Source organism: Cavia porcellus, unplaced genomic scaffold (genome assembly GCF_034190915.1).
Source record: "Cavia porcellus strain 051 isolate PalLab524CR breed Dunkin Hartley unplaced genomic scaffold, mCavPor4.1 scaffold_9, whole genome shotgun sequence".
Lineage (NCBI taxonomy): Eukaryota > Metazoa > Chordata > Mammalia > Rodentia > Caviidae > Cavia > Cavia porcellus.
In genome coordinates, this window is record NW_026947492.1 from 4,540,658 (window position 1) to 4,553,735 (window position 13,078).

The 13,078-nt window shown below is 38.8% G+C and overlaps 2 protein-coding genes across 2 annotated transcripts in view; both read left to right on the plus strand.

The window, feature by feature from the left end:
- Nucleotides 1-3,368: 3,368 nt before the first annotated feature.
- Tex12 (testis expressed 12) lies at nucleotides 3,369-8,337 on the plus strand. Its single transcript, XM_063255763.1, has 4 exons — nucleotides 3,369-3,440; nucleotides 5,605-5,670; nucleotides 6,637-6,748; nucleotides 6,843-8,337. Exons 2-4 carry the CDS (start codon nucleotides 5,608-5,610, stop codon nucleotides 6,932-6,934), a joined length of 267 nt encoding a protein of 88 aa, XP_063111833.1. The 5' UTR covers nucleotides 3,369-3,440; nucleotides 5,605-5,607; the 3' UTR covers nucleotides 6,935-8,337.
- A 3,038-nt stretch (nucleotides 8,338-11,375) lies between these two features.
- The window catches only part of Bco2 (beta-carotene oxygenase 2), a 32,926-nt gene continuing 31,223 nt past the window's right edge, over nucleotides 11,376-13,078 (plus strand). The window contains exon 1 of the mRNA XM_003472693.5: nucleotides 11,376-11,606. Within this exon, the coding sequence (XP_003472741.3) occupies nucleotides 11,456-11,606 (151 nt within the window). The 5' untranslated portion in view covers nucleotides 11,376-11,455. The remainder of the gene's footprint in view (nucleotides 11,607-13,078) is intronic.

Sequence of the window (13,078 nt, forward strand, 5' to 3'; positions counted from 1 at the left end):
ACATTTACATGCTGTTCCCAGGGCTAGAATTTTTTGTTCCTAGAATAATGGCAAGATTCTGAGTTAAAATACATGAAATCTGATTTAAGGAAATGTATTTTTAAGTTTCATATTCAATTCTTTAAAAATAGTCTTTTTGAAAAAGCATTTGGTAAAAAGGAGAGGGCAGATATTACAGCCTTAAAAGTGATAAACAGAAATAAGATTTCTTAGATAATTTTTTCTTGAACATGTGCTGAATTGTATTACCTTGCCAAAAAGGAAAATAAACAGGTGGCATTTTTGTTTTTGTCTTTGGGCAATATAGACATGATATGAAAACAGAGAGACCCTAGAATTAGGAAACAAAATGCTTACACAGCTGCTGATATATATATTTATATTTTTAGCAAGATCTTTTATTTCCTAAGTAATAAAAACATCATACCCATAATAGTGATTACAAAGGATGCCGGTGGCAGGGTCAGTGCGGGTGCTTGACGTGATGATGACTTAAGGGAAAAACAGTAGCACTTTTAAGAAGTATGGTAAGAATCCATATGGGACTGAGTTTGAAACAGCAAGTTTTCATCCTCCAGCTGTGGCATCCAGTGAGGTCAATGAACACGAGAACATAGGTATGGTCAAAAATGATCAGAAGGAGAGCAGCAAACAAGTTCGGATTTTCAGTGCCGGTTGCCAACGAGTGTCTCTAGTTCTAGGAAAGACAGGCACATTACGAGCGTTTCTGAGTTTCCGGACTTCATTTCTGCCTTAGATGTAGAGCAGTGCAGATGTCTCAGTACGCAGTGCTACTGTGAAAATTAAATGAGACTATGATCTTAGCTTTTTGAAGACTTTAAAACCCTGGATAATGATACCCTTCTACATCTTTTATTCTTTTTTTTTTTGAGACAGGGCCTCCCTGTGCAGTTCAGGCTGGTCCTGAACTCACTACTGTAGCCCTGCCTGGCTTTGAAAGAAGCAATTCTCCTGCTTCAGCCTCTCAAGTGCTGGGATCATGGTGTGTGCCACCATACCCAGCGATTTCACTCATTCATAACCACTTAGTTTGTACAATGAATATAACATTTTAAAGATAGGGGCTGGGATTATAGCTCTGCGGCACAGCATCTGTCTGGCACGCATGAGGTCCTGAGTTCAATCCCCAGTACCAAAAATAAATAAATAATAAAATAAAATACCATGGTATTCTCTAAACCCGATGAGAGCATTTAGGTATTATACACAATCATTTTTCCCTATAAAGACCAGGTGATAATTGCCAGTTTAAATACCAAAAATAGGAAGTCTGGGGGCTGGGGATTTAGCTCAGCAGCATAAGTGCCTGCCTTGCAAGCACATGGTTATAAGTTCGGTCCCCGGTACTGATAAAAAAAAAAATGAAGTCTGTGAGAAACAGGTCAGTAGTCCCAAATTTTTGATTTAATGAGCCATAAAAAAAAAAGCAGTAGCCAGGTGTGGTGGTGCACAAATGTAATTCTAGCACTCAGGAGGCTGAAGCAGGAGGATTGCCTTGAGTTTGAGGCGGACCTGAGCTACATCCAGCCTGCACTACAAAGTGAGATACTCTCAAAAAACAAACACTAACCCCATCAAACCAAATTGATGAAGAAACCAGCAGTAATGATAATAATGAAGATGAGAGAAACATGGAGTGGACAACTTTATATTTTACCAAATAAAGATACTGACAAATTTAAAAATCTTTACATTTTTATTTCATAAGAGGATATTTTGTATAAAAATAGAAACTATTGTAATGATGGATAATCCTTAAGTACACTTGATTTTATGAAAATGTACTTTTAAAAATTGTACTATAGATAATAAAAATTATAACACAGAATGCTATCATTCCTCAGTGACTGGGATTCTTTGAAGGCTGTTGACAACTTCCACCAAATTATCTAATCTGGTATTCATTAAGTGGCTTGTATGTCACAGTATTAACAAATCAAACCAAGCACCTATTTTCTAGGTACTTAAAACAATTGGCTCTTTCACAAACGGCAAATAAACATACAAGCACAATACTTCTGATCTTGATGACAACTAACATTTCAATAAAAAGCAAAAGGAAAAAAATCACAATAATGTACAAGTGTTAAATGTAGTTCTCTGAGGTGTAATGTGCATGTGGAGTGCATTAGGCATGTTATTGACCTCTGTCTTTTGTTTTTCTCCCCAACAACTGAAGCTTAAATTTAGAAATCTACCTGTGAAATTGAACATCAAAGTCATAATGTCAAAGCACCCAAACCTGGCACAAGTATGCAAGCCACGCAGTGTTCCAAAATACCTTTTATAAAGCTGCTGCCAAGAGATCAACTAAACCTACTAAAACATCCAGAGTGAAATTTTCTTAAAATGCATGATTCTGCCAGGTGCACCCCTGTAATGTCAGCCCAGGGGAGGCCGAAACCAGAGGACTGCAGGAAACCCGAGGCCAGCCTGGGCTAGAGGGTAAGTTCCAGGCCGGTCTAAACCACATAGTGAAGCCGTATGCCAAAAAACAAAACAACCAACCCAGCTGTGATTCTGAACCGCCTCTTGTTGCTCTAAGAAGCAAACAGGGCAGTAATGGAGGGTTGGAGGTGGAGGCCTTGGCTGCCGGACAGACTACTTCAGATTTAGGCCTTCCCTGCCAGCAAATGGCCTGGAATCATAACTTGTAGTTGAAAAGAGGAGGTAGGTGTAGTGATGTTGTTCTTCTCCTCTGTTTTCATTTTTTGAGACAGGGCCAGGCCGCGTAGGTTAGGCTGTCCTGGAACTCACTGGGCAGTGCAGGCCTGGAACCCGTGGGGATCCTCCTGCTTCATCCTCTCCTTACAGGATCACAGGCAGGCCTGTGCCACGGAGTCGGGATGTGGTGCGTGCTTTTGGCCGACATTCCGAACCTCTGGAACACACTTGGCTTAATTTGATCCCTTTTTTATTTTTTTGGTATCATAACTTGAACTCAGGACCCGGCTTTGGTCACTCTTTTTTTTTTTTTTCTTTTTTTTGTCTTTTTCATTTTTATCCGTACCAAGGATCGAACTCACGACCGCCTGCTTGCAAGGCAGGTGCTTATGCCGCTGAGCTAAATACCCAGCCCCTGGTCACTCTTACACTCTTATTTGTTCTCCCTTGAGATCTGTTTCAGGTTTTCCTTTTACACACACACACACACACACACACACACACGCACACGCACACGCACACGCGCACACACACTCAGAGGAAAATAAGACACCGCCGTTTCCAGGTTGTAGGTCGAGGGGTGAAGTAAGCCAGAGAAGACACCTTCTGGCGCCTGCACCGGAAGTGGGGGGAAGTGTGTCCGGGTCACGTGACTCGCGCACTGGCCGGCGGGAACGCGCGCCTCCTCCCTCCGCCTCAGCAGCAGGGTCTGCGCACGCGCCGGCCTCACTCCCGCGCTTTCTCCGGCGAGGAAGGTTGGCAGGCCGCGAGCTGGGTGACTTTGAGGGGGCTGGGGCGGGGGTGCGTGTGTGCGCATGGCCGCGTGACTGACTGTGAAACCAGACAGAGACAAGAGGAGAGTCCTTTTAGGGTCACAGGGGAAGAAGGCGCGAGGGCATGTGAGGGGAGAAAAAGGCGGGAAATGGCGTGAGGAGCCCGAGTAGGGTTGCGAAGAAGGGAGGAAAGGAGTTGCGCGAGGCCGGGAGGGTGGTGGTCGGTGATAACCTAGTCACCAGCACCTAAGGTTGCGTACCCTGGGTCGGTGATGTGCTTAGTGTGTCTCAGGATGAGGACCAGACCTGCTTTAGGCTTGAGGCGTCAAGTTATGACAGAAAACGAGTTGATTTTCACGGAGGCAGAATGACCCACCTCTGAAAGTCTGTATTTGGCATTTGTACATATTTTCTTACTGTAGGAAAAGAGAGAGGTATAAAAGGGAACGGGGAAAGGGGAAAGGGAGGAGAGGCGCACTGTGCGTGCGTGTCGCCATCTCGGAACCGTTTTCTGTCCCCGAAGCGAAGTCAGCACAGTTGTGCGGTGTCGTAGTTTCTACGTAGGACTGCGCTGGAGTTTACATACAGGGCACTGGAGGATGTGGAAGTGTGAGGTGTGATTGCAAAATAGGGTATGTTTTAATAAAATGCATTGCAATAAAAGGCAGGTTGCTTTTAGTCTTGCCCAGAATAGTTCCCCTTTGCTGGGAGTGGACTTCCCCACCGTTCTCACCGCTTTGAAAAGCTGTTCTAGGAGTCGTCTTGCGTATCCTTAGTTGTGCTGTCATGGCTGACTTCATGTCTTAAAGCCATTCTGAACATTTACCTTTTATGGTCACGTTGACGTTGGGGGAACGGCCACGAGTCGCATGGTGCCAGATCTAGTGAATAAAGTACACGAGGACACACCATGACGATTTTACAAACCTGGCTTTCTGTGGAGTGGCACTCAGCAGCAGCAGTCACTGTGTTATCACACGGTAATAAAGACACACACAACACAGGACTTCCAGAAAGCTTCAGAAAGTGGCAAGAATTATGTGTGCTCAAGGTGAAAGTGTGGGAGAGTATTTTGACAGAGCCTAATGCCAATGTGTCTTTCATTGTAATAAGTTAAACAGTTTTAACATTCACTGTATTTTTGATCACTCATTGTACGCTACTGAATTTATTAAACAGACTTCCCTGTAATTTGTTTTTACTGTCACATGGGTATATAGACATATTATATATGACTAATTGAGGTCCAATTCAGCATAATTTTTTTTAAAGTAAACTGGTAACTTTAATGTAGGCTTCATGTCTAAGATGTATAGACCCTTTCAGGTTACAATACTTTTTCTTCAAGTTTAAACTTCATGTTATAGATTTCTAGGATATATACCTTCAGGATCTATAGGAAAGGAGTTTGGACAGTAGAAACAGTCTTAGACTAGAAAGGTGAAGAGATCTTGTTTCTGGTCTGACGTGGTCTTATTTGAACTTGGTTAAGCATCTTTTTCATTTGTGTATGTGGGAGAGGGAACATAGAGACAGACATGAGCTAAAAATCTAGTTCAACATTTAGATTTTTCAGAAGCTAGAATAAGCTATTCTTGAAACAAGGCAGAAATGTCAAAGAGATTTATTTGACAGAGTACATGTAAAGGAGTAGTTGAAAATGATAAGAATGGTAGGTTGGCCTACCATGACGGACTTTGGATGCTGTACTAGGGAATTTGAATTTAGCCTTGAGCAAAAAGTAGTCAAGGAAGGTGGATTGGATGTGGTGGCCCATGCCAGTAATCCCAGCACTTGGGAGGCTGAGGTGGGAGGATCCTTGTGAGTTTGAGACCAGCCTGGGCTACAAAGTGAACTCAAGTCCAGCCTAAACTGCATAGCAAGACCCTGTCTCAAAAAAGAAAAAAAAAAAAGTTAATGGAAGGTTTTTAAGTGAAGGGAAAGCAGTGATCAGAGTTTTGAATTACTCAACTAGCAATCGATAGAATGAATTCGAGAGGGAGAAATCAAATATAGGTAGCTGACATTATGGGAACTTAAATTAATAGCAGCAATAGGAATGGAAAAAGGAAGGATTCAAAAGAACTGTAGCATGGAGTTTATCTAAATTTGACATTGCTGTAAATTTTATAATTTGTGCTATCAGGATATGATGGCAAGTCACCTTGTAAAACCCGATTCTAGAAATTGCAAGAGGCCAAGAGAAATGGAGGTAAGCTACATGTTTGTGGAGATTTATCTTTTATTCTGTTTTGCATAGTTTTCAGATTCTGTCCATTTAAGGGAGTTCTATTGATAAATGAGAGTTTAATGTTTTAATATTCCAAGAACTAGGATTGTTCTAGCAGGAATCATGTTTGACTCCAGTTGCTTTTTCACTAACTGTAGACATGCAAGAAGTCATTGGGAGATTCTTTTTTGGTAACTTGTGATCTACAGATAGAATGGAATCCATACTTTTATGACACATAGAATTTTATGTAATTTTTTTGTTATAACGTGAAAGATGCCTAAATATCGTACTGGTTGACCTTTTGAAGAAGAGCCCAGTACATTTCTGCCTCTACCAATTGATCTATTGCATTTGAGAATTTTTTGTGTTCCTTGAACATGTATTGTATCCCATAACTTTGCAAGTACTTGGCTGTTATCCAAATTACAGTTGCTGTAATGCTGTGAAAACATATGCTGGCTGAGGATTTAAAGCATATTCAGAATCTAATTTTTTTTTTTTGAGACAGGGTCTCACTGTGCATTCTGGGCTGGCCTAGAGCTTACTGTATAGGCCAGGCTGTCCTCAGAGTCATGGAGGTTTTTGCCTTCAGAGTGCTGGGATTACATTTGGGTGTCATCATGCCTGGCTTAAAATCTAGTTTAAAACTAAAAATTTAGTGTGTTGAATAAGGTGCTTTTTAAGTCTAAAAGTCTCCTTGATAATATAATTTCAAGTGTATGAAATGTACTTTTTAGCATGTTTGCTTTTTCTCTTAAGAATATTTTGCTTTTTTTTTTTAAAGCACAATACGAAAAAAAAAAAGCACAATACGCAGGTATTCTGTCACTGAGCTGCATCACCACCCTGAATTTGTTTTTTTTAAAAAAATAAACAGAGTGTATGTGTTCTAAGGTTCTTACCATTCACAATGAACCTTTTTTTATTTTTTCAAACTTTTCTCAGCCTCAAATTCCAGATAGTCCAATGCTCTCCTCTCTTGGAAAATCAGATTCACCATTTTCTGACTATGCTGGATTATTTTATAAGGATAAGGCCCTGGAGAAAGAGTTGAATGGTGATGTATAAAATCCTTACATTTCTAAATATTTACTATTTCATAAAGAAGATGTTATATTTCATAACTTACTCAGTGATTTTTCTTTAAACAGATACAAGCAAGGAAATTAATCTAATGTTTTTTACATATGCAAAGATCTTAAGGCAAGTACTTACAGTATATTCTTGTAGATCTTTATGTTAGAAATAGTTTTCTTCTGGAAACTGTAATGGAACGTTTAATTTTGGCTGAAAAACTATTAAGTTATTAAAACTTTGAAGTTTTTATTTTAAATACCTTATAATAGGTTATTTTCAGGTTCCAACCACAAGTTTTCCTTTAAACATCTCTTGTTTTGCTATTGCCAGAGCTAATACTATGTTGGATATACTTTGGTCTTTAATTAGGAACCATGGTACTAATGTTAAATTTTATGTGAATACTTCTTTGAGAAAAATACTATTTGATGAAATTAATGATACTCATCAAATGATATTAAAGATAAGTACCTTATGTGTTTATGGTTTATCTTTATATATTTGAAGCCTGCATTTATTGGCCTGAGATTAAAGTGTATTGTAAGATAGTGTTTTAAACTACTAGACAATCAGTATACTTGTATAATGGTTTGTGTGGCTTTAAAAACAATTTACATAGTTTAATGTTAAAATTATAATACATAAGATGTACTTTTTACTGTGTCAAGAGACTTTTTGAGAAAAATTATGTGTATTTGTGGGACTAATTCAATCTTTTGCTGAAGAATATGAGTAAATAAGTAAGCTCTCATGTCTAAAGCCATTTAAGTCACATAGCTAACAAATATAGTATAGTAAAGCACATCACCACGATGATGTATTTAGACTCATAACTTTAGTTTAATGTAAAACTTCTTTTTTTCCTATTAGTGAGAGAGCAGCAGTAGATGCATCCTACATTAATGAGATAGATGAACTCTTCAAGGAAGCTAATACTATTGAGAACTTTCTGATACAAAAAAGAGAGCTCCTGAGACAGAGGCTTACAGTGATTGCAAATACCCTGCACAAATAAAATGTGTACTACACATAAGTGGAGAATTTAAACCTAAAATTGTTATAATAAGAGAATGACCTTTATACTCTGACCTTTCTGTAATCATTAAAGATAATGTATATCTGGAACAGAGAATTTTTTTTTCTAGACTTTAAAAGAACTTTAAGTTGGATGTTAACATGAAATATGGAACTTTTCTTTTGAGGGTTATATATTTGGAACATTTTCTAAAAATGTAAATTATTTAAATCTTACATGGGTTCTGTTTTTTTTTTCTTTTTCCCTTTCACACCTACCCTTTCTTAAACTTCTAAAAACAGAACTCAGTTAATTTTATTATGTCTAACAATACTGTACTTTTTTCTTTTAAATGACTTTAAGTAGCAGACAGTTTTATTTGAAATATATTTAGTGGTCAGTACTATAGAAGAACTTTACAACATCAAAGGTAATTTGTCAGGTTTCACAATACATAATAAAATATGACTGTGTTATTGCTATATAATAGTACCATTTGATTGCTTTCACTATTAGTTTTTATATGTAATTAATAAAAATTTGATTTAAAATTATTCTCTTGTGGAAAAGTACCAGAAAATACTATCACCTTGTATGCATGGTTCTTGCACAGTAATTATATCAGTGTGTGTAGTTAATGAATTGTCTTCAGAAGCCTTAGCAGCACTGTGGTATGAGTTAGAAATCAGTGCAGTGATTGAGGAGTGAGGAGACTGGCTTCAAGGTAACTTCGGCAAGTCACTTCAATCTTATTATAACTTTTTGGGGGGGGTATTTTGAGACAGGGTTTCACTTGGTAGTGCAGAGTGGCCTTGAACTTCTATGTACCCCAGGCTGGCCTTGAACTCTTGTTGATCCTTCTGCTTCAGCTGAGTGCTGGGATTACAGGCATGTGCCACTACACCAGGCTAATCCTATTACAATTTGAAAGTTAATTTGGTCTAAAGGTCCCTACTACTCTGGCTAACAATTTCTTCATTTTGTATAAAGTCCTGCTATGATTTTATTAAAAAGGCAAGTATATTATATAACTACATGAGATAGCTTTATTAACCAGATTTTAAAAATTCATAGTTCCCATTTTTCAATCAAATAGCTGATTCACTCCTTTTATGTGTATTTTTTTCAGTATAAACAATAACAGATTTGGATACATTTGCAAAAAGTACACAGGGAATTGGAATGCCTAAAGAAGACAGCATGTTTGTTTCCTGCCTTCTAAACTCGAAAGTAAAATTTCATTTAATCAGATTACTATTTTACAGCATAAATATTATACTACATAAATACTCATAAGAAAGAATGATGAAAGTAAAATAATAATTTACTTTAAAAATTGGTTAAATGAACAGAGTAGGTTAGGGGTCAACACAGTACTGGAAATGAAATTTAAAAAATTAAACATAACAGAAGACAATAATATATGCCACTTGGATTTTTATCATTTTGTTACAGAAGTATTTAATGTTTGGAGTACAAAGACAATTCCACTGACCTACCATCATAAAAATGTTTTGAATTATTTTTAACCATTTATTTTTATTACGAAAAGTAAGGCCAACAGATTATTTTAGACTGGATTTCATAATATACTTACTATATCCTGGTTCTTGGTGCAGGTTCAGGAGATTGATATGATCATTTAATTTGGTATGATCAGAACTGAGGAGCTGGGTTTTTTTCCCTCAGTACAGGGGATTGAACCCAGGACATTCACACTGAACTACATTAGGGTGTAAATTATTTATTTTTTTAATTTTTAATTTTTTTGGTATTGAGAATGGAATTCACAACCGCACACTTGCCAGGCAGAGACTTACACCACTGAGCTAATATTTTTTTTTTTGATGGAGGATCTCACCAAGTTAGTAAATTGCTCAGGTTGGTCTTGAACTTGTGATCCTCCTGCCTCAGCTTCCCAGAGTGCTAGGAATACAGGCATGTTCCACTATGCCTGGTTAGGCAACTGACTTTTAAGTCACAATATATATGCTGTTCAGCACAGCCACCTTCTAGTTTATTTATTTATTTTTTGTCTTTTTCCTTTTTATCAGTACCAGGGATCAAACTCACGACTACCTGCTTGCAAGGCAGGCGCTTATGCCGCTGAGCTAAATCCCCGGCAGCCACCTTCTAGTTTAAAGGACCTGAAAGCCTAATAATTAAGACTTGATTTTTAAAATAACATTTGATGCTTTAATATCTCCACAAAAACAAGAATAACTTACAACTGGAGATATATGGTTATAGCAATGCCATTGCCTTTTAGTTTACATTTCTAGTGTCACTCATGTCAACAAAATTTCACAAATTCATGAATTACTTTGCATTGATTTCTAATCAAAACATATATTCAACCATCTTTGTACATCATACACTGGAAAATACACAGTAAATTAAAACACTGCCTTCTGGCACTGTTTTACAATTCCTCTTGAACTATACTTCCAACTTTTCTAGGGAGCCGTGTTAATATTGAAAGCATCTCCTTGGCAGTGCTGGGAGAGTTACTGGAAAAACTTTGGGCAAGAAGCTAAGAGCTAGGTAGACTTTGGATTTCTGAAAAGAAAAGGTGGAAGATATTTCAGGCAGGAAAAGGGCTTTTGTTTGTTTTTTTGTACTGGGGATTTAACCCAGGGTCTGTACTCAGTTACAATCATATCTCTCTATTTTTTACTATTTTTATTTTGTTTTTTACTCTGAGAATAGAGTCTTTTTAAGTCACAAATTGTTGCAATATGGATTAGAAGTTGGGAGCCTCCTTATTTAGCCTTCTAGAGTCTGCAATTAAAACCAGGTGCTACCACGCCATACTTGGGGCAAAGGCTTAAAGACAGAAGAACAAAAGCACATCATGGCACACAAATTTACAAGAACAGTGTATCATCTAACTTGGAGAGCAGAGTTTGACTTTTGTTTCTTGGTATTGATTGATTGATTTTTTCTTTTTTGAGACAGAGTCTTACTATGTAATTCATAGTGAGCCTTGAAATTCACTGCATAGCCCAGGCTGGCCTGGAACTCTTGGCGATCCTTCTGCCTCAGCCCCCCCAAGGGCTGTGATTACAGGCTTGTGTCATGACTCCTGCTTTAACCAATGTTTGATACATTGGTTCTCAAAAATGTTTGTTAAAGTAATAAAATCATATATGACTATCGTTTTAAAGGACATACCTTTATAAAGTCTTATTTATAAAAGTAATAGAAAAGGAATGAAAGAATGAAAAGAATGAATAAAAGATGAATAAAAAGAATGAACAGAAGAGGAAAGATGAAAGCAGCCAAAGGACAAAAGTTAAGGTGCTGCTGATTATACGGTCCTTTACCAACTGTCAGTAAATCTGGACTTTATTCTGTACCCGAATCGGGAAGAGGAGTGGCAGAATGAAAGTGATCCGGTAGGTCTCAATCAATACAAGAATTCTAGTGCGGGGACACATTCAAGGGAGACCACTACTGGTTGTCCAGCTTTAATTTTTAAAAATGAAAGAAAGTCTGTTTACAGAGAGCTTGCTGGGTTAGCTGCCCTGAAAGCGATACTAAGAGGGATTACTAGGGGTTGAAGCCCTGCCTCTTCCCTCCCCTCCCCTCCCCAGTGTGTGGCGAGTCTGGAACAACCCAGGGAGCTCAGTGAACGTTCATAATAGGTACTGGAGAGCGGAGAGCAGAGCGATGAGCGGAAGGCTTTGGAAATCCCGGCTTCGGCTGCTACCTGCTACCGAACTGAATTTAAAAATGTTGACTCGAATTCTTCACCCTTTGGTCAGCAACCTTCCTGCCACTTCAGTGGGTTTTCTTTCCTGCATAGCACAGCGGTTCCCAGGTAGGAGATTTGCCCCTGCCCGTTCCTGCACTTCCTCCTCCTCTTCCTAGCAGTCTGCACTTCAGCTTCTGTGCCCGTTCCCCAGGAGATTGCTTAAGGCTTCTGAAGCGTCCCGCTGCGCAGAGCAAACTGGCTGCAACTCCCCAGGCGAAAGTGAAAGGAGCTGGGCCAGCAGCGTTGGTCCTTGTTAGGGAAACAGCCTCCATGTTCATGTGTTTTATTCGATGTATGTGGGCAGGGTTCAGGGTTTGGAGTTTTACTGAACCTATGAAAGGGAGAATATTCATTATTCAGACATCTAAATTGAAGATTACTGCCCTATGTTCTAAAGTGTAATGTTTGATTCTTTTATTTGCATTATGGGAAATTGCCTTAACATTGGTGGTTTTTGTTTGTTTTGTAGTTTCCATTATAGCTTCTATTGTTTTATTTCTTTTTTGGTTTTTTTGAGACAGGGCTTCCATGTAGTGCAGGCTGGCCTCTAACTCCCAGCAGTCCCGCCTCGGCCTCCCAAGTGCTGGGATTACAGGCCTGTGCCACCACGACTACCTATAGTTTCTACTGTTTCATGATTTTATTTCTTGAAATTTACTGATATAGAACTGTCAAAAATTTCACTGATGTACTGTGAACTGTGAATTCATTTAATTTAGTAATTTTGTATTGTATAAGAAATGTGTTAGGTACTGGAAAGAGATGGTAAGCAAAACCTGCACTGTGTATTCAAGGAGTGCTGATAATGGAGGTTTTCAGTACATTCATCTTTATCATACAAGACAGAACAAGATAAGGGCCATACTACAAAGTGAGCCAAGGCCAGCTTGAACTGATGGCGAGACCTTCATCAGTGCCTGGCACACAGCCTAGACTGCACCCGGTGGACTATGTCAGGCCATTTGTGGGGTGTTGTGGAGGAGTGCGTCATACAGTTAGTTGTTTGCCTGTCTGTTTATTGACAAGAGTCTCGCTGTGTAGCCAGGTTGGTTTCAAACTCCAGAGTGCTGAAATTACAGGTGTGTACCACCACCACCGTGCCAGCTAGATCTACACCTAGTAAAGCTAACTTGGTAGCATTGTTTCCCAGCCTTTTTCACATCATTACACAGGCAGAAAATACTATTTGTACTGCACATTGTTGTAAATAGAATGGGATCAGAAGTCCCAGTGAGTCCTGTGTCATCTCCCTGGCAGCTCCCCACTGGCCTTGTGTAGGCATGTCTGTAGAATTTAGAGAACGTGAGGAGTGGAAAACAATAATTCAGGGCCTGCAGAGATCTTGTAGCTGGATAATATAGCTGGTGACAAAATTGATTTGGAAGGGGAAAATATTCTCTGTTAATACATTGAGAGTCACCTGGAAGAAAGAATTAGAGAACACATGAAATTACCAGGGAGAATGCTGAGGTTAAGGGGTAAAGGTCCAGGGGTTGTATCTTAGGAATCTTTGTGTGGTGATAAGGGGAAGGAGGCAC